The 21,147-nt window shown below is 45.7% G+C and overlaps 1 protein-coding gene across 1 annotated transcript in view; it reads left to right on the top strand.

The window, feature by feature from the left end:
* Positions 1-20,094, top strand: part of klhl24a (kelch-like family member 24a) — a 37,891-nt gene extending 17,797 nt beyond the window's left edge. The window contains exons 4-7 of the mRNA XM_067995548.1: positions 1,998-2,116; positions 8,422-8,610; positions 10,077-10,265; positions 12,503-20,094. Coding sequence (XP_067851649.1) covers positions 1,998-2,116; positions 8,422-8,610; positions 10,077-10,265; positions 12,503-12,700 — 695 coding nt within the window. The 3' untranslated portion in view covers positions 12,701-20,094. The remainder of the gene's footprint in view (positions 1-1,997; positions 2,117-8,421; positions 8,611-10,076; positions 10,266-12,502) is intronic.
* Positions 20,095-21,147: the final 1,053 nt, after the last annotated feature.

Here is a 21,147-nt window from a genome sequence, read left to right as displayed (position 1 = left end):
GCCAATTTTTGTATCATCTGCAAACTTCTTGATCATGCCCCCTACATTTAAGTCCAAATCATTAATATATACCACAAAAAGCAAGGGACCTTGTACTGAGCCCTGCGGAACCCCACTGGAAACAGCCTTCCAGTCACAAAAACACCCGTCGACCATTACCCTTTCCTACCTGCCGCTGAGCCAATTTTGGATCCAACTTGCCACTTCCCCTTGGATCCCATGGGCTTTTACTTTTCTGACCAGTCCGCCATGTGGGACTTTTCAAAAACCTTGCTAAAATCCATGTAGACTACATCTAACGCTACCCTCCTTATTGCCGCCTCAAAAAATTCAATCAAATTAGTCAGACACAATCTTCCCTTAACAAATCCATGCTGACTGTTCTCGATTAACCCGTGCCTTTCTAAATGACAATTTATGCTGTCCCTCAGAATTGTTTTCAATAATTTGCCCACCACCAAGGTACAGCTGACTGGCCTGTAATTACTCGGTCTATCCTTTTCTCCCTTTTTAAACAACGGTACAACATTAGCAGTCCTCCAATCCTCCGGCACCACGCCTGTAGTCAGAGAAGCCTATCGATCTCAGTCTTGAAAGCTCCAATTGTCCCTCAGCATATGCAGCCTTTTGGGGCAGAGAATTCCAGATTTTCACTACCTTTTGTATGAAAAAGTGCTTGCTGATTTCCCTCCTGAATGGCCACGCTCTAATTTTAAGGTTATGTCCCCTTGTTCTTGATTCCCCCACCAGAGGAAATAGTTTCTCTGCACCTACACTATCGAGGAACTAGCAGACATTGGATAAGTTATAGGGTTCTGTGTGTTTACGTGTGAGTTCAGGCCCCAATCTCAGAACGAATGCATCAGTGTTCCCGGGATCGAGAGTGGTTCTATTTCTGAGGTAAGGTAGAGTTTATGACAGTTTTGTGACAGTTAGCAGATCATAATCTAATTTGTATAACAGTTTATGAGAACATTGAGGTAACAACATGAACTCTAGAATTTGCCTCGGAATTCTGTTGTTGTTAGCACAGGACGGCAGGAGTTCACCAGCTCATTTCCTCCGAGTCAGTGCCTTTATTTCTGTTTTGTTTTCATGTCACCTTTTCCCAATTTCCGCTCTCGGGACCTCTGCATGTCATGTACAAACCCTGGGTCAAAGGGTAGGGGGAGGGGAGTTGGATGTGGGAGAGCTGAGGTCACGTTTAAGGAAGTGATGGTCAGGTTGATCTGCTGAAAATCCAAACGTCACTTTTGTTTTTGCTTTTTAAAAAAAGTTTAGTAATCGTGAAATACAAAAGTGCTAAAAATCAACCAGAATGCATCACCAATTTTAAGTCTTCAACATTTGGATTTCCCTTCAGCCCTTCCTGTATTTAGGTTTTTATTCCTCCAATACAAGGGAAGGAATGTTGGGCCTAAGTTCCAAACCCTATGTGACTCCTGGTTTTCACGGGCCGGGCTGCCCTTGAGTTGTCAGCTTTTTTGCAGCTGCTGGTCAGCTTTTGCTTGTTTTCTAGGTTGGCATGTGCGAAATTCTAACAGAGTCCCCATCTCTAGTCAAACCGAGGCCTGGAGAAACAAACGCAAAATTTTCAGTGTGCTTCAGAAGAGCAACGAAGCCTTTTGGTCAGTGTGCCGATGGTTGACGATGGCCTTTCCCAAGAAGTCCTGACAATATAGCTCAAAAATACATTCTATTATGGAACCGAATGTAATCCTCGAAAAATTGAATGCTGTTTCTTTTTTAAAAAAAGCTTGTTCCAGTCTGTGCAACTATCAACTTCTTCGCATTTCCCACAGGTAATAAAGACCTAACACAGGCCCATCTCCAGTCAGACTAAGGACTGAGGCTAAAGGTAGTAAAAATTTGGCGCAGGCCCCGTCTCCAGTCAAATTAGGGCCTGAGGTTAAAGATAATAAAAATATAGCACAGGCCCTATTTCCAGTCAAACTAAAGCCTGGTATTCAGTCTCTTTCTTTCTCTGTGTTTAACAGGTGGCAGAATCAACAGCCGTGATGTGTGGATGTACAACTCCCAGCTGAATATCTGGATGCGAGTGGCCTCTTTAAACAAAGGCAGGTGGCGCCACAAGATGGCCGTCCTTCTTGGCAAGGTAACACGAAACTTTAAATCAACTTTTTTTTTTAACTCTAACACAGCTAAACACTACATTAAAAAAAAATCAAAAACTTTTAAAAACACGCTTTTGTCTTTTGCTTAAATGAAACACAAATGTTAGTTCAAAAGATGCGACAAGAAAAAAATCAAAGTTGAAGTGAATGATAATTCATTGAACCCGTTTTTTTAAAAAATAGCTCTGAACTAGCTCCTTTGATGGCTAAGTGGGGATGTGCACTGACGAGTGTGGTACAGATCAGCGGATCCTGTGTTTGATCTTCAGCTTGAGCCTTGTTCCTCCCTATCTCCATAACCTCCTCCAGTGTAGCGGTCCTCCCTTCACTCCGAGCTCTCTGTTCCTCTGACTCTGGCCTCTTCTTGTGCATCCCCCTCTCTCCCACTCACAGTGGTGCCTTCAGCTGCCTAGACCTGCCTTTCTGGGATTCCCTCTCTAAACGCCTCCACCTCCTTAGAACTCACCTTTTTGACCAAGCTTTTTGCCTCCTAATTATGTCCTTCTTTGGCTCGCAATCCATTTTTTTTTCTTAAGATTCTGCGCAACTCCTTAGGACATTTTTCTACATTCAAGGTGCTACATAAATGGCAGTCTTGTTTCTGAGTCAGAAGGTCGTGGGTTCAAGCCCCACTCCAGAGACTTGAGTGCATAATCCAGGCGTGTACTGCACTGTCGGAGGTGCCATCTTTCAGAGAAGTTAAACCAAGTCTGCCCTCTTAAGTGGACGGAAAACATCCCATGGCACTATTTGGGAAGTTCTCCTGGTGTCCTGGTCAACATTTATCCCTCAGCCAACATCACTAAAACAGATTGTTGGGTCATTCATCTCATTGCTCTTTGTGGGACCTTGCTGTGCGCAAATTGGCTGCAATGTTTCCCTATGTTACAACAGTGACTACACTTCAAAAGTACTTCATTGGCTGTGAATTGCTTCTGGATGTTGCGACAGGCGCCATATAAATGCAAGCTCTTTCTTACGTAAATACCAGTTGTTGTTGATGAGTTAGTTGATCCCCATTAGGGCAGCAGTTGGGGTGTTACTGTTGGGCTCAGTGCGACTGGATTAGGGAGGGGTAAACCCATCCAAGGCTCCCCCATCTGAGCACTATCCAGTGACCACCGCTGGAAAGTGTGGGTGTCAGGTGAGGACAGATTCGGATTAGCCCATGGACATTCAGGTAGAGTTTTTGCGATGGTGCAAAGCGGAGGATAGCGAGTCGGCAGCCCGCTTTTACATCTCTCCCCATTTTTATTTCCACTGACTTCAATCGGGAGAGATGTAAAACGGGCTGCCGAATCGCTGTCACCCATTTTACACCATCGCACAAAGTCAAGATCTACCCCTCAGTTAGATTGTCTTCCCCTTTGCCACTTACCCTCAGGCAGTACTGGGGTCGGGGGACGGGGGGAGTGGGAGGAATCAGCCGAGGCACCGTTCCACTGGTCACCATTACTTCCAGGACTTTGCTCTGGAAACGACAGTGGACACTGGGTGCACTCACCCATATTTGAGCAGGCGTATTGAAACCGAAACTCCCGTTGAAAATACGCCAACTGAAGACTGTTGCACAAGATGTCGAGATACGATCAGCCTCTGCGGGACCTTACCCCCAAAACAGTCGGTGTATTCCCCAGAAGAAGGGAGAAGATTGCAAGAAAAGAAAATGGAATCAATGCGGTTGCGATGGGGGCATTAACGGTACTGACATCAGCGGATTGGGCAGGTCAATAGATCTGCGCGATGATGGAACATCTGACTCAGGGTCTCGTCTCAAGTAGTGAAGTGGTGGCGAGCACAAGGCTCTGGCAGTGACAGGACAGATGGCCCGCACTCTGTGGGACGAATGAATCAGGCAGATCCTGCTCAGCCTGTTTAATCTTCAATGTAAACAGAAGCCCGTTGACAGCTGGTGTGTCAACGTAGAGAGTGCCGTGCGCTTGCTTGATGCTCCGCTGAAAGATCCTGGTTACAGGTACTGCTCAACATTCTGCCAAAACTCTGGGCTCATAAATTCACCCAAATTGTTCATTGACTCTATTAAAGGGGCAGTGCCTCCCTCCATCTGCACTGCTTTTAAAGGGCCCTTTTGTAGTCACTGCAGATTTAGTTTTTTTTCCCCTCCAAACTTCCCTTTAAATTTTCTTACCTTATAGGAATAGGGCCATTCAGCCTCTTGGACCTGTTCTACCATTCAATTAGATCATGGCTGTTGTGTACCTCAACCTTATTTACCCGCCTTTGCTCCATATCCCTTGATATCCTTACCTGACATAAATCTATCGACCACAGTCTTGAAAGCTCCAATTATCCCAACATCCACAGCCTTTTGGGGGAGAGAGGTCTAGATTTCTACTACTCCCCCTCTTCTCCTGAAGGCTCCAACTCTTGCCGGGGTTTGGGTTCCACAGGTACTGGGCCTCCTCCAGTACCTCACTCAACTGGCCGATCGTCATGTGTGAGCCCAGTCAGTGAGTGTCCACAGGATATTTGACCATCCCGATCCTGCCCTCAGCGGATGTCCACGCACAGGTCCTTCCAGCAGGAGCCATTGGACAGCAATCAGGAACAGGAACCCTTCCTGACCTCGAGAGTATTGAGGCCAATGGTAGCACCGCCTACTGCTGCCCCACCTGAGATCAGCTGACTCGGCAAAGGCCACAGAGATGGACTTCAAAATTGTCACCTAGTTTGGCCTCAATCAGAGAGCTCATAATTCCAACTCCATGTAGGACACTGGATTGTGCAACATTCCAGAACCGGCTGCTACTTTGAGACTGGGAATGATTTGGCCACAAAAGCAAAAGGCGTGTGACATGTCACCTGATAGACTGAGCAGAGTGAATGACGAGACCATGTCGAGGAATGATTCCCATTGCTTTCCAGATCCAGGCCTCAATCAGGAAGAGAACAAGCCAATCTTTAGAAATACTCCTTGGAGTCCTCACCAACATTACGTCAGCTGTTTACACTGTACCGAACACTTGTCAGATGATAAAACAAAATTGTCCACCACCAGTCTGAAAATAAGTCTCGAGTGCCCAGAAGCAGTTTCATTGACCCTAACCCTAACCCCAGATAGTCTCACTCTGTTGATCCCTCTGCGCCATTTAAAAAAATATCATTCTTGGGATGTGGGCGTCGCTGGCAAGGCTGCCATTTATTGCCCATCCCTAATTGCCCTTGAGAAGGTGGTGGTGAGCCGCCTTCTTGAACCGCTGCAGCCCATGTGGTGAAGGTCCTCCCACAGTACTGTTAGGGAGGGAGTTCCAGGACTCTGACCCAGTGACGATGAGGAAACAGTGATGGTGTTTCCATGAATCAGCTGCCCTTGCCCTTCTAGTAGGTGGAGGTCGCGGGTTTGGGAGGTGTTGTCGAAGAAGCCTTGGCGAGTTGCTGCAGTGCATCCCGTAGGTACATGGAGGAGGATGGTGGATGTATAAGTTGACTTCCCTTGATTCAACTGCGAGGGAGTAGGGGAGAAGAAATGGTTTCTTTTGGGCTGGGCTAACTTGTCATTCTGTTTCCTAAATGTCAGAATAAAACAAGGTTATGCCTTTTATTAGGTACCTAATTTCTGCTGCTGCCACACAAGTAAATCCACTCAACCTGTTTCAACACTGGGGAGCTGCATTGAAAGGAGAATCAGATCTGTGACCCGGATTCCCTTTGAGTGCAGTTTCTCACTGTTAATGTGCGATTAGGGCAGGTACTGTAGCATGGTAGTTATAGGCCTGGACTTCCAACTCAGAGGGCAGGAGTTCAAATCTCATCCTGCAAAATTATGAGATTAGGTGTAAATCTGGTAATTCATAGGCTGGCACCAGAAAAATATGATCATGAAAGCAGCTGTTTTGTCATTAAAACCTAACTGGTTCACGAATGTCCTTCAGTGAAGTGATCCTGCCACCCCTACCTGGCCTACATGTGACTCCACTCCCGCACTATCTGGTTGACTCTCTAATGCCGTCCGAAGTGGCCTAGCAAGCCACTCAGTTGTAACACAGTTGCTTCAAGGAGAAGGCCCAGCACCACCACCACCGACCACTGAGACCAAGGCAGCTCTTGGGAACATAAGAATATCGGGAGGGACCAAGCAGGCATCGAGGGGTTAATAGTTGAACACTGTTGTTGTGAAGCCCGTGCAGGACCCCGGAGTTGGTCACAAATCGAGGGCCCCTGCCTTCCTCTCCTCTCCCGGTTCACCCTCCTTCTACTTCTGTTAACCTGCTTTCCTGTGCTGGTCTCAGTTCAAAAGTCAGCACAGGTTGTGGTGAGTCGGCCGATGCAGTTATGGTAAATGAGGAGGCTGAAAATAATTAAGGTTTGAAGGGAGAACCCCAACACCTAGCAACAGGTACGCCAGAGGCTCCCTGATAGGCTACTGCATCAGCCAATAACATGTGCTAATCACCTGGAATATTCTGGGTCCTCTCAGTGACATTGGATCTGTAAACTTGAAACAGCAACAAGTTCAAACCGGTTACTGTGGCTTAAAGAAAGATGACAGGTTTTAAAAAAACTTTTGACTGCCAAAAATACCTAATAACTGTTTAGACATTAACATAAACAAATTTATCCTTACCTGCCTTGTACTGCATTGGTTGAGTGATGCAGACTGCCCGTTGGACTGTGCTCTCTCTCTCTCTCTCTCTCTGCACTGTTCGTTGACTTTGTTTTTAGGGCATCTCTCAGCCCCTCATATGTCTCTGCCTTCAGCCCTCTGGTATTTCCTGCTTCCAGACACACACACGGAGTGTTTGACGGGGTAGTGTAGAAGGAGCTTTACTCTGTATCTCACCCGGGCTGTACCTGATAACTGCTTTATGTGGGGAAGGTCTAAATGTATAAAGTGTTCCTTTCCCTTGCGGCTTACATCCCTTACCTTGAAAATGAGAGAGATTCAGTAAAATAAGGTGATTGTTTGTTTTGTCGGCTCTTCCTGTTGGAAATCCGCTGAAGTTGAGAAGGCTGCCAGGGGAAGCATAGGAAAACTTAGGAGGAGGCCATTCAGCTCGAGCTCGAGCTCTCTGTTTTCATCCTGCTCCCTTTATGTACTGGGGCAAAGATGCAGAAGTCACTGAGCCACTGAGACTGACGTGTGTAATTGTGGTATCTTTGAAACTAAAATTCTGGGATATTTGAAACTTTATTGATAGTGGATGACGTAGCACATGTTGCTGCTGTGTGGGTTGTCATGGCAACACCCCCATGCTACTTAAACACTGTGAGGCATCTCATCTCCACCACCTTTAATTTGTAGGAAAGGGGATCTGTGTACAGCTGCTTCCAATGTTTGAGAGCCGTGTGCAAAGTCCCAGCGGGTAAGCAGATTAAAATGTAACCAGATGCTGTCCTTGTCTGTAAACTGTGTCACGACAGACCAGTGAGCCAAAGGCACAATGGTAACATCTTTAGTGTTCGGAGAACACGAGCCCCCTCCCCAACACAATTAGAACATGAGACCCCTCCCCAACACTATTAGAACACGAGCCCCCCTCCCCAACACTATGAGAACACGAGACCCCGCCCTAACACTATTAGAACACGAGACCCCTCCCCAACACTATTAGAACACGAGCCCCCTCCTCAACACTATTGGAACACGAGCCCCCTCCCCAACACTGTTCGAACACGAGCCCCTTCCTCAACACTATTAGAACACGAGCCCCCTCCACAACACTATTAGGACACGAGCCCCTTCCTCAACACTATTAGAACACAAGCCCCCTCCCTAACAGTACCAGAACACGAGCCCCCTCCTCAACACTATTGGAACACGAGCCCCCTCCCCAACATTATTAGGTCACGAGCCCCCTCCCTAACACTATTAGAACACGAGCCCCCTCCCCAACACTACTAGGGCACGAGCCCCCTCCTCAACACTATTAGAACACAAGCCCCCTCCTCAGCAGTACCAAAATACGAGCCCCCTCCCCAACAGTGTCAGGGTACAAGTCCCTCCCCCACAGTACTTTTTGTTCACAATCTCCAGCCCACCATTTCCTGTCCATCCACTACGGGGGTGGGGGGAGGAGTGAAATCTGGGCCTGGCCAGTGCAGTTGTGAAAAATCCTGGCCTACATTTCTAAGTGTGCCCAACAGTACGTGTGGTTCAATTACTGATGGCTGGGGGCTTATAACGGAAGATCCTTTTTGGGAATTGGGGTTTGAGGCAAGGAGCCAAGGCCTGCTTGCCCATTTTTTTTCAGGGACTCTGGTGAAAGCTACTTTGAAAAGATTTCTGTTGACTTGATCAGTTTTCTTTTACTCTGCCCCATTCCAGTTGTATGCTGTGGGGGGCTATGATGGTCAGAATCGGCTGAGCAGTGTCGAATGTTACGACTCTTTCTCCAACCGCTGGATCGAGGTTGCTCCCCTCAAGGAAGCGGTCAGCTCCCCGGCTGTGGTCAGCTGTGTCAGTAAACTCTTTGTGATTGGAGGAGGGCCTGATGACAACACATGCTCTGATAAGGTAGGTATCAAACAGGGAGAGAGTCACTCCATGTTTAAAAGGTGGTGCACGCATGTGTCTGAGCATGTGTACTGTGTGTTCGATGTATCATTATTTTCTTTGTATAATTTTAACATTTCATACCCAACTCTAGACTCTCACACGTGCTCGCTCTCTCAGACACTCGCACATATTTACACATGTGCACACATACATACACATGCAACCGCACAAACACACACACACACACTCAGACATACATAGATGCACAGTCTCACACATACACACTCACACATGTTATAAATTGGATAGCCAGGTGGTGAAGGATTGAATACTAGAGCCTGGTCTTCAGTTGCTTCCAAGCCTTTATCCACGGAGCTCCACATTACACACCCTCCTATAAATGGATACAAGAGAGTCCCCAATTAATACCCATCACCTGAATACAATTAACACTAATTGATATAAATCACATATATACAATTAACAACACATTCATGCTCACCCACACATTCACACACATTTACGTTCACACACACACGCACAACGTTTAGCGAGAGATACCAGACAGTGATCTGACTGATTTTTACCCTCCCAGACCCAAGGATTTTGAATCTAATTGGAATATGCTTACTGCTGCAATCAGCTGAGATCAACAGGCTCAGTAAAGACCAGGAATGGAACCAGTGATCTTCTGGTCTTTGTGGTTCAGTTCTATAATAGGTTCTATTCTCGCCTCTCTCTTACGCCAGTTGTTTGCATGTGTAGACTGGTGCTGTTTTCTCCTCCATTCTTTCTTCAGTAACCTGTCATGATATTGTGACACACTGGAGCTGACTTTCCGAGTTCGCCCTGTTGCCGGGGAGCCTCAGCTGCTCGCCGTACTAACCAGGAAATCGCAGGCACACCACCCTCGAATTTTACATCCGTAAATGAGCAGGAAATTGTGAGCTCCGTGCCTGGTGATTACCAACAGTTACAGAGCTACAAAGGAATTCTGTGATAAGTTATTACAATGTGGGAAACTGCACCAAGTGTTGTGGTACTGAGCTGTAGAGACCACGAGCACCCCAGGTTTGATTCCCAGTCTCGATTGTTAGCCGATCTTAGACCAGGGTCTCTGCAACTGTCCTCAATGCCCTTAGGCTAGGATCAGAAAATCAGCCACTCCTGATCACTATCTAGTAATACCTGCTGTAAAGTGCATATATTGCAAAGTGAAGTGTTGCAGTATGCATTCATATGTTTGTTACTGTACCCGAGTATATGTTAAAGTGCTTGTTACAATGCCAGTGTATGTTTTCACATGCTTATTACAGTGTGCCTACATGCATTTGTGCATTTGTTATAGTACCTGTGAATGCTTTCACATGTTTGTTACAGTAGGCCTGTGTGTATTCACATGTTTCTTACAGTACCTATATATGTATTCATGTGTTTGTTACAGTACCAGTGCATTTATTGACTTCCCTGTTCCTCTTTGACAGGTTCAGTGTTACGACCCGACCACTAACATTTGGCTGCTGCGTGCGCCCATTCCCATTGCTAAACGGTGCATCACCGCAGTGTCCCTGAACAACATTGTGTATGTGGCCGGGGGTTTGACCAAGTCCATCTACTGCTACGATCCAATTGAGGACTATTGGATGCACGTGGTGAATACCTTCAGCAGACAGGTAACCACGCAACCCCTCCTCCGCATCTACACTGTGAAAGTGTCCAACATGTCATTTGATCCTGCTGTTCCTAAAATGATCAGAAATAGAGAGGTGCTGCTGCTCTGTGCTCTGTACAGGGTGGGAAGAACATAAGAACATAAGAAATAGGAGCAGGAGTAGGCCAATCGGCCCCTCGAGCCTGCTCTGCCATTCAATAAGATCATGGCTGATCTGATCCTAACCTCAAATCTAAAGAACACAAGAAGTAGGAGCAGGACCCGGCCACTCAGCCCCTGGGCCCTCTCCGCCACCCACAGGGCATTGAACGATCCGAACTCAGCTGCATGTCCAATTCCCTGCCCGCTCCCCGTAACCCCTAATTCCCTTTACTTCTAGGAAACTGTCTATTTCTGTTTTAAATTTATTTAATGATGTAGCTTCCACAGCTTACTGGGGCAGCAAATTCCACAGACCTACTACCCTCTGAGTGAAGAAGTTTCTCCTCATCTCAGTTTTGAAAGAGCAGCCCCTTATTCTAAGATTATGCCCCTAGTTCTAGTTTCACCCATCCTTGGGAACATCCTTACCGCATCCACCCGATCAAGCCTCTTCACAATCTTATATGTTTCAATAAGATCGCCTCTCATTCTTCTGAACTCCAATGAGTAGAGTCCCAATCTACTCAACCTCTCATATGTCCACCCCCTCATCCCCGGTTCTCTCCTCTTTCTGTGCTGAATTAGCTGATTTAAGTCTGCTGGCAGTAGGGGTGATAGAATGGGGCTCAGTGGGTGGTATTTTCTGCTTTAGTGCATCTGGTGAATGCTGGGAGCGTAACGTAGGAAATTCGACACCTCTTGCCTGTGATTTTTCAACTATTCCTTTTAACGCTGAGACTATCAAGGGCTGGGGTTGCAGAGTTTCCCAATATCTGCTCCCAGCGTGTGCCAAGAATGCTGAAGCAGAAAATCCCAGCCCAAATTCCAGGGTTAGGGAGTGGAAAATCAGCCACTGTTCCTTTGACCATGAGCCAGGGATCCATGCTGGAAGATGCCAGTGTATGGATATCCGGAGAGGGCAGGATCAGGCTAGGCCTCAGTGGCTGCCTGCAGTTCGACAGTCTGTCACCATTCACTGTCTAGGCTTAAATATCTGATGTGAATGAGAGTGAGCAAGACCAGATGAGAGAAAGAGAGAGACATGCATAGACAGAGGGGAACGGACAGCGACACACACAGAGTGATGGACAGACAAACAGATAGTCAGATAGAGAGAGACATTGAGGAATAGAGAGAAACAGAGTACCTTCAATAGCTGCTACTGAATCAGCCTGAAAAGCTGGTGAATTATTCATGCCTCTCCCATCTCGTTCAATGCTTTTCTTTCTGTTCAATTTTCTTAGAATATATTTGTTTTGAGTGGTGCCTGGGATGTGTTGCTAAGCCCAGTATGAGAGGAAGTTGCTGAAGTTTAATATCTCTGTGTCTCTACCGATGTAAATCCAGCTCCCTCACACTGTCACTCAGTGACCCCTCCCAGCCAGCTCCCTGTGTTACTGACTGTATCTCTACCAATGTTGATCCAGCTCCCTCACACTGACGCTCAGTAACTCCAATATCCAATTGGGGATCATTTACCATAAGGAAGTCATCAGGAATTAATCTTACCAAAAGATGGAATGATAAGGTACGCTGTTAAAATCAGACCTTACAGCGTCAACATAAACCTGTTGACTCATTCACTGTTACCCCAGTAACAGATAATGCTGGTCATGCATGGTCTGTTATAGAGGCTTGTATAAGAACATAAGAAACAGAAGCAGGAGTAGGCCGTACGATCCCTCGAGCCTGCTCCTCCATTTAATAAGATCATGGCTGATCTTCTACCTCAACTCCACTTTCCCACCCGATCCCCATATCCCTTGATTCCCTTAGAGTCCAAAAATCTATCTATCTCAGCCTTGAATGTACTCAACAACTGAGCATCCACAGCCCTCTGGGGTAGAGAATTCCAAAGATTCACAACCCTCTGTGTGAAGAAATTTCTCCTCATCTCAGTCTTAAATGTCCGACCCCTTATCCTGAGACTATGACCCCGAGTTCTAGACTCTTCAGCCAGGGGAAACAGCCTCTCAGCATCTACCCTGTCGAGCCCTCTCAGAATCTTATATGTTTCAATGAGATCACCTCTCATTGTTCTAAACTCCAGAGAGTATAGGGTATCTGATACAATCTCTTTTTCTCTATGTCGTGCAGGAGAGTTGCGGCATGTCTGTGTGTAACGGCAAGATCTACATCCTGGGCGGCAGAAAGGAAACCGGAGAGGCCACTGACACCATCACGTGCTACGACCCAGCCACGGGAATCATCACAGCAATGGCCGCCATGCCCAGGCCCATCTCCTACCACGGCTGTGTGACAATCCACAGATACAATGAGAAATACAGGCCCTGAGCCAGGGACCTCCAGCACCCACCCAATGCTGTGTGACAAAGAGACACAACCACGCTATAACTTCCTGCGGAGGGACAGGGTCGGCCTCTGCAGGTTCTATATTAGACGACCGTTTTACTGTAGCATACTCTTCAAACCATCGAGCCTTTTTTAAAAAGTTTTATTACAATGGTAGATATAGATCAACAATCTCTTTCTTGTGTAACGTTGAGGCCCCAGTGATATGCATACCAAAACCGTGGCATTGCAGGCAAAGTGATGCCATTTGCACATATACCCACATCCCTCAGATAACCATGGCTGGGTACTGGACTGTGAGTGGCACGTTTAGTGCTACGACATAATATCTTAGGATCCAATAGCATCTGTCCTCCAGACGGTCGTTATTTTTTTTAAAACAGCATATATACAAAAAAAAACCTTTTCATTTGCCTTTCTAATGTAGCTAGAAGTTCAGAACCAAAGTCCAGGAGCAGGAAATCCAAGCGGAAGCCTTCTGTTTGATTCAGTGGTAGAGGCCTTCGAATCGAAGAGACCGAAACCCTGTCCAAGCTCAGGACTGAGGCCTTCACATCAGAGAGTCTATGTCACTTTGATGCCAATCAGTGGCTACTGTGTGGCGTCACTCCAGTAAAGTGGAGCTGTGCAGGTATCTTCTTGTAGAAGGACCCCTAGTTAATGTCCTCCTCTTTCACCATTTTGCCTTTATTGAGGAATATGAGGACCAAATACTTTAATGCCTGCACATGACTCAATAGAAGTCATGATGTAGACCGCGTGAAACCTCAGCGCCGGTTACCCTGAGTTACAAAGAGCGTTAGGACCAGAAGGCCAGGCTCGATGAGCTGTGATCCCACATGTTGAGGTCAGAAGGCACCCATCCCAGTTCTTGTCTCTTGCGGTTTTTCGTTCCCTCGAGCGCGTTGTAGTAGTCTTTGCTTCGTTGAAAAGGAGTTGGCCAATGTCTGCCACCTCTCCAACCGCAGAGATGACGTGTAGGACGATGCATAGCACCAAACGGAGCGGAGATTACTGTATCTGCCTTTGACAAGAGTGACAGCGAGTAGGCTTGTCATCCGTCCGTGTATGAGGGCATGCTGGCTGTCACTGAGAGCAGCTCTTATTGTTCTCCGGACTGCAGCCACAGAGCCCGTGCCTTCTGGGTTTCATTGCCTCAATATTGGATTTGTGCAGGCAGATTGAGACCATGAGAAAGGATCTAAAGTGATCGGATTGGTCAGCTCGCAGTGTAATGAGCACTGCTGCTGTGTTGACACTTACAAAGAATGCCCTATAGGCAGTAGCTCAGCTGCTCCACTTTGACCCCCTGGAACCCACAGTTACATTTCTGAAAATTGGATTTTGGGGTCTAACTGGTCTTCTGGCTTCAGATCATAGACCCAACAGTGGTTAAGTCAATGGAGGTACATGATTCCCCATACAGTGTAGAGTCTGTGTGGGTTATATACCGTGTATATATACCCCATTGCGCGGGTTATATCCCAGTACTGTATATACAGTGTGTGGTTTATATATACCATGTATATATACCCTGGCCAGATACTGTGAATTATTCCCCAGTAATGTATATAGTATGTGACAGGTGAGGAGGGAGAAATAAAAGATTTAGAAAGTAGAACGGAAAAGGGAGAGTTGTGGAGCTGACTGTCAACCCTGGAATATCAGATTGTGCACTGTCCTGCATCACCACCCCCGGGTGAGCTTTAACCCTCCGCCATGTTAATGTAAGATGTTAATGTCCCCTACAGAACAATATTCCATTGTAGCATTTCCTAAACGTGTCCCTTTGCCACTTCCTTCTGCTTCTAAAATGTTCTCCCTTTGTCTCCTGAAAGCACTATCTCGGGGTGGGGTGGGGTGTGGGTGGGGCGTGGGGACGCAGGTACCAGTAGCCCTGTGACATCTCTCCCAAGGGGCCATTCTTCATGTACCAGCTGAGACAGTGAGTGTTAGCAGGCCACGGAAGAGTGTATTATAGCCATGCCTGATCCAGTCTTGGGCCCACATCCACACACATTGTGGATCGATCTTGACATTGTGCGATAGTGTAAAACAGGTAAAAGCGAATCGGCAACCTGTTTTACATCTCTCCCCCGTTTTATCGCCATTGAAATCAATGAAAATAATAATCGGGAGAGATGTAAAACGGGCTGCCGATTCACTAGCATCCGTTTTACACGATTGCACAAAGTCAAAATCGACCCCCAAGGACTTTCCAGCACTTCAATATAGTGGAAGACACAATATCAGGGTAATTTTGCAAATGATTAATGTTTAAATGCTTAGAATTTTGAGGAAATTAAAGGGTTAATGGTGCTGTACGGTGACCAGTTAGCTTTACGGCCTTCTGTGATCCAATGTATGGTACTTCAGTCAAACCCAAATCATTTCAATTTACTCCAAATCACTCAATTATTGCATTCAATTTTCTGACCCTGCTTGGGAGAATTTTTTAAAAATTAAAATTGCAATAATGTTTAATAAAACCCTACATCACTAGGAACTTTAGAATGAACTGTCTGGATCACAGATTTGTTAAACTAGGACATTACAGGTTGAAGAGCGAGTCAAGGGGGTTTTGGGTTTGAATGCCTGATGAAAATAGATGGAGTCCAAAGTGATTGGGGTGGGATGATGGAGAGGTGGAATAGACATTGGTACTCCCGGTCTGTGCACAGATCTTTTTTTAAAAAATCTTTATTTTTAAGCTTTTTCTTCTGTTAAGTGAGATTAAATAAACGTTGGGAAACAAGGATGCTCCGGAAAATTATGGCGGGGAAAGAATCAACAAATCTTGGATAATCCAGTTGGACTATCCTCCCAATCAGCCCAGAAAGGTGGGGTAGCTCGTGCCGTGCATACTCACCACCACTGTGAAGGGTTTAAAATGTCCAGCGCCAATCTAAAACATGTAAGGCTTAAAGCTGTACTGATGACGGAAGCCTCGTCCAGTTAGTGTCTGTGTTTATCTGAGTGGATTACCTTGTGCCTGCAACCAGCAGGGAATGTGTGACCCAGCCCTCACTCTGTACCCATCACCCTCCTGCCCCCTTCCTTAGCCCTCCCGTTCAATCAAAGAATCGCCCAGAACACACTTTGTTGGGCCTTTTGGTGACTTCATTTTTTTCTTGTTCTTCATCTGAATTAATTATTTGATGCATTTATATGTAATCGTTTAATTATTTTTTTTTGAGTGTTATGTTCGAGGACTGCTTTGTTGTAAATAATATGTCTCGCTGCCTACTCCTATTCCTATGTTTCACTGTATCAGCGAGCACTGCTGGCTGAGGGAGCGGGGGTTGGAGAGTTGACACAGCCCACACTTCTTCAGTAAGGAGATACTTTTGACGGGGCTGATTCTGAGAGCTGTACAAGCATTGCATTGGTTTGTTAAAAGAGCGATGTCAGAGTTTGAAGGAATAGGTCAGGAGGGCTGATTGGAAATATTATTCGAGAGAGAGAGAGAGAGACAGACAGCCTGTCTCAGTGAGCAGCCAGTCTTGCCTCCGTTATCTTTCTGTTCAACAGAGAAGAACTGTCAGTGGAGGAAGCAATTCCTAAATAGGAATAAAATGCCCATCTGGTTAGTGGGTGGGTCCCTCAGCCCAGATGAAGAGCCAATCAGTGAGGTGGGTCTCTCAAAGCAGACGAGGAGCTGGATAGGGCCAAGGATCTTCTGTGCAGCAGGGGAGCCGGTTAATGGCATCCATGAGGCTGTGACAGGATATACAGGGCCAGATAAAACAAGAAAATGGAGCTGAAAGCACTAGGCATTAGAGGCAGAGAAAGAAATGCTGTGATGTTATTCACAGGCCAGGGATCTGCTTTGTTTCTGAACTTAACCAAAGATAGATAGTAGCTCACCTTGGCCCCATAGATTTAACAAGGGGCTTTCACTGCTGCTCAGAATGCTGCTTCCATAAAGGCATTGATTTCTCTTGCTTACCAGTGACAGAAAGCTCTTGGAAGTCCCATAGCCAGACAGGTACTGAGGTGAGTGAGAGAGAGAGAGCAATACAGAAAAAGGGTGATGGACAGAGAGAAAATGGACAAGAAAGGGGTGACATTAATGCCACTTAGTCATCGCTCCAACCCTTGCGACGGACACAGCTAGCTGCTTTTAATCGTGTTTTATGTTCCTGCCGTAACCCAATGGCTCAGATATATGGCTCGCAACTGAAAACCTCACAGCGAGGACTCCGCTTTGTGAATTATGGCCAGCTTATACATTGGGTCCAGCCTTCAGCCAGGCTGCACTCAGCCTCCTTCAAATGTCCCTCAGACTCCCGATGTTCCTCACATCCACCAACGAGGGAGGCTGAGAGCAAAGAACAAGGTGAAAGCGAGAATCCTGCTACGGTCAAACTCTGCACGGAGTGGTGCGTCAGAAAACTATCACTGAGATCTCACTGCGACTTCTTCAACTGTCAGTGAAACATGGCAGAAGAGGTTTTACTCATGGACCCTGAGACAAGCCGGAGTCTGACTAATAACCGCAGTCGCCCAGGGCTCCTGGGAACCTGAACTGAAAGCGGATCTACCACAGCTAACCAGGAAAACCGTCCCTTGTGTAAGCAGCCATACCTATCACCAGCTCAGAATTGTACGGAATTATTAAGTATTTATAACTTTTTATAAAACGTTGTAAACTAAGCCTTTATTAACAAACCTATTTATTCTTTAAGTACGTTCTTCAGCACTGTCTTGCAGAGTGAATGTTGCCACCTTTTGTGGTTTGCTGTGCACCAGCTGTACAGGAGGAGAGGATGTGGGGGGATCTCTTCTGACCACCCCTGTCAGCGTGTGAACTGTCCACTGCTGAGTGCATTCTGTCTGACTGATGCGTGATCTACAAGGTGAATCGGCCATCGCAATAATTGACTGTATGATTGACTGTTGGCGACACGCAGCATGGTTGTAGTTGGCATATCCACTGACAGCCCCGTGACCGGACATTCCCGTACATCATTGGAATACACAAGTTAAAACAGTTTGCGTTGTCGCCACGGCAGACACCAGCTGTTTTTTTGAAGGCTGTGACCCCAATTAAAGAGATTCAGAAACATTCCAGCTACTTTTTATATGGTTTTATTATAAAACCCAGACCCATCAATTATATTCCAGCCTGTAACTGACTCCCATTTATTCATTACATAGATTTTACAGCACTGAAACAGGCCATTTGGCCCAACTGGTCTATGCCGGTGTTCATGCTCCACACGAGCCTCCTCCCACCCATCTTACTTCATCTAACCCTATCAGCATATCCTTTCTCCTCGTGTTTATCTAGCTTCCTCTTAAATGCATCTATGCTAGTCGCCTCAATAACTCCTTGTGGTAGTGAGTTCCACATTCTAACCACTCACTGGGTAAAGAAGTTTCTCCTGAATTCCTTGTTGGATTTATTAGTGACTATCTTCTATTTATGGCCCTTAATTTTGGACTCCCCCACTCTTCATTAATAAACAATCCGAACCCTTTGGTTAGATTTCAGCCTGTAACCCCCCTACATATTGGTTAATCTCTGCTTGGAGCACACAGACCTTCACAGTGAGTGTAGTTCGGTGGGGACCTGACCTGCTTTATGGAAGGGAAGCAGCAGTTTTGAGTTTGTATGTCAGGAGCAGTGAGTGAATGATTTTCAGTCTGGATGAGACATTTTTAATGCTGTAAGTAGCTGGCATACCTTTTTTGTAATGAAATAATTGTAAAGTGGTTGTGTTATTTTTGTAATATTTGGGTTGTCCTGGAGACAGATAAATGCTTTACTTTTGTTATATGCTTACGTTGTACAGTGCGAGCAGGATATAAACAAACTGTATGTGAATCCAGGGTGGTGTAGCATTTTTTAAACTTGATCAGAACTATGAAATGTATAGGAAATGTGATTTAAATAATAATATACCACTACATAGAATTCTTACAGTGACCTCTGGATGTTTGAGAGCTATAGTGGGTTGAGTTATCTGGCTGTGTGGTTTCCGCTGGTCTTTCAGCCGCCTCGGCTTTAAGCTCTGGAATTCCCTCCCTAAACCTCTCCGCCTCTCCACCTCCCTCTCCTTTAAGACACTACTTAAAACCTACCTCTTTGACCAAGCGTTTGGTCACTTATCCTAATGTCTCCTTGTTTGGCTTGGTGTCAATTTTTTGTCTGATTACGCTCCTGTGAAGCGCCTTGGGACGTTTTACTACATTAAAGGCTCTATACAAATGCAAGTTGTTGTTGTTGTTGCCTTTGGGCATCAGTGATGACAGGCAGCGGGTCTCGAGGCACTTTTAACAGTCCAACCCAGAAACACTGGCCACTGGGGACCGTGTGCACTGTGGAAGTTTTTGTATGGAGTGCAGTGACAATGGTTAGTGTCACTATCACATTTGATCTTCATTTTAAAATATTACTTTAAAAAAATCTGCAGTTCAAAATTATGACAGGTTTTGATAAAGTAGCTAGGGAGAAACTGTTTCCACTGGCAGGAGGGTCGGTAAAACAGAGGACACAGATTTAAGATAATTGGCAAAAGAACCAAGGGGGAGATGAGGAGAATTTTTTTTACACAGCGAGTTGTAATAATCTGGAATTCACTGCCTGAAAGGGTGATGGAAGCAGATTCAATAGTAATTTTCAAAATGGAAGTGGAAATATACTTGAAAAGGAGAAATTTGCAGGGCTCTGGGGAAAGAGTGGGGGAGTGGGACGAACTGGATAGGTCTTACAAAGAACCGGCACAGAACAATGGCCTGAATGGCCTCCTTCTGTGCTGTATGATTCCATGAGTTGTACTGAGTGAAAGCTTCCTGATGGGGAGAGAATGACGGTGGTCAAGTCAACCCTGGGAAGCACTTGAACCAGGCAGAATGTTGCCTGCCAAGCCCTGAGCAATTGAGCCAGGCTATCCAGTAGTGCGAGAGACCCAACTGGGGACAGGAGAGAAAGCAAATTGGAAAGAGAGAAAGCAGAAAAAAGATTGTAATATTCAAATAATTGGCACAAGAATTCCTAGATTTGTTCCCCTTTCCTTCAATGTCCGTCTAGCCTTTCTCCCTCTTGTCCTGAAGTGGTTGCCACAAGCTGGATTTTTCAACCCATTCTTAAAATGTATTTATTGTGGTTTTATTTTCCTTCTTGAGTTGGTTGTTGTGGGAGAGTCCTTCACTTAACCCAGAGGAAGGTGTGTAGGTTGGAGAGCTGCACTGAATGTTTCATCTGTTCATCAAACGGCAGCTCTCCTCCAAGTGTTGAGATGTCAGTATCCACTGTGATTGGCAGCACATCTCTGCATGTAATCATACTGCTTGTTACATATAAATGACATTTTATTGTGTGTATGTGATGTAGGTTAATGACTTTTAATAAAAATCCTGTTCTCAACAAACTGTTTGTTACATTTTCTACATTTGTGTGAGTGTGAGTACTATATCATACAATGTGTGCATTACTCTGTCTATTTTGTCCCTTCCTCTCCTTTTTTGAAGCTGTTGACTCAGACTGGGATTTGGTTCCACAGGTGCCCTCCAATATCTCAACCATGGACCATGTAGAGGGAGCTTTACTCTATCTGAAAACACAAGGTCAGGTTCCACACGTACGCTGACGACGCCCAGCTCTACCTCACCACCACCTCTCTCGACCCACTGTCTCTGATTTATCACACTGTTTGTCCAACTAGATTAGCAAAAATTTCCTCCAACTAAATATTAGGAAGACCGAAGCCATTGTCTTTGGTCCCCACCGCAAACTTCGTTCCCTAGCCAACGACTCCATCGCTCTCCCTGGCCACTGTCTGAGACTGGACCAGACAGTTTCCAACCTTGCCGTTGTTGTGGGAAAATCACCACTCGGAGTCAGACTTAAAGATTCAACATGCAGTTTATTGGACAAAGTACTTTGGGAGAAGAACTGGATGCTCCGCAGCGTTCGCAACTACCTCCTCAACTTCAAAATGGTTGTCATGCTTTTTTATACCTTTGAAATACAGATTTTCAGTAGCTATTACATCATTAGTCTTTATTAGTGTATACATTAACCAATTAAGCCCGCACAGCAACCGTGGGCCTCCAATCACATTAAAACAACTGTTATCACCTTAAGACAGTATGGTCTTTGTCTATTCAGTCTGGTTCTGTAGTTTTTATCAGTTCGTTGTGAAATGTCTTTTGTATTCCCAGACTGTAAGTCAGTTTTGGAATATACAAACTCAGCACTTTTAACTGTCTTTCCCACAGTCACAGAATCCATTTTGTTTAGTAGTGTCCATTTTGTTAGTAGTCAAGTGTTATGTTTAAGCTTTTAATTAAGGTTAGTCTGGTCTGCACAAAGCGCATTTCGGTGTGGTTTTAGGGTATTGACCGCCGCCATGCACACAATAGTCACTTCATCTTTGCCTTTAACCCAACAACCCAAATTTTACGCTAACAGACCCCCCTGT

Source organism: Heptranchias perlo, chromosome 13, assembly GCF_035084215.1.
Source record: "Heptranchias perlo isolate sHepPer1 chromosome 13, sHepPer1.hap1, whole genome shotgun sequence".
NCBI lineage: Eukaryota > Metazoa > Chordata > Chondrichthyes > Hexanchiformes > Hexanchidae > Heptranchias > Heptranchias perlo.
Note: the sequence above shows the minus strand (reverse complement) of the source record. Positions and strands in the feature narration are given on the sequence as shown.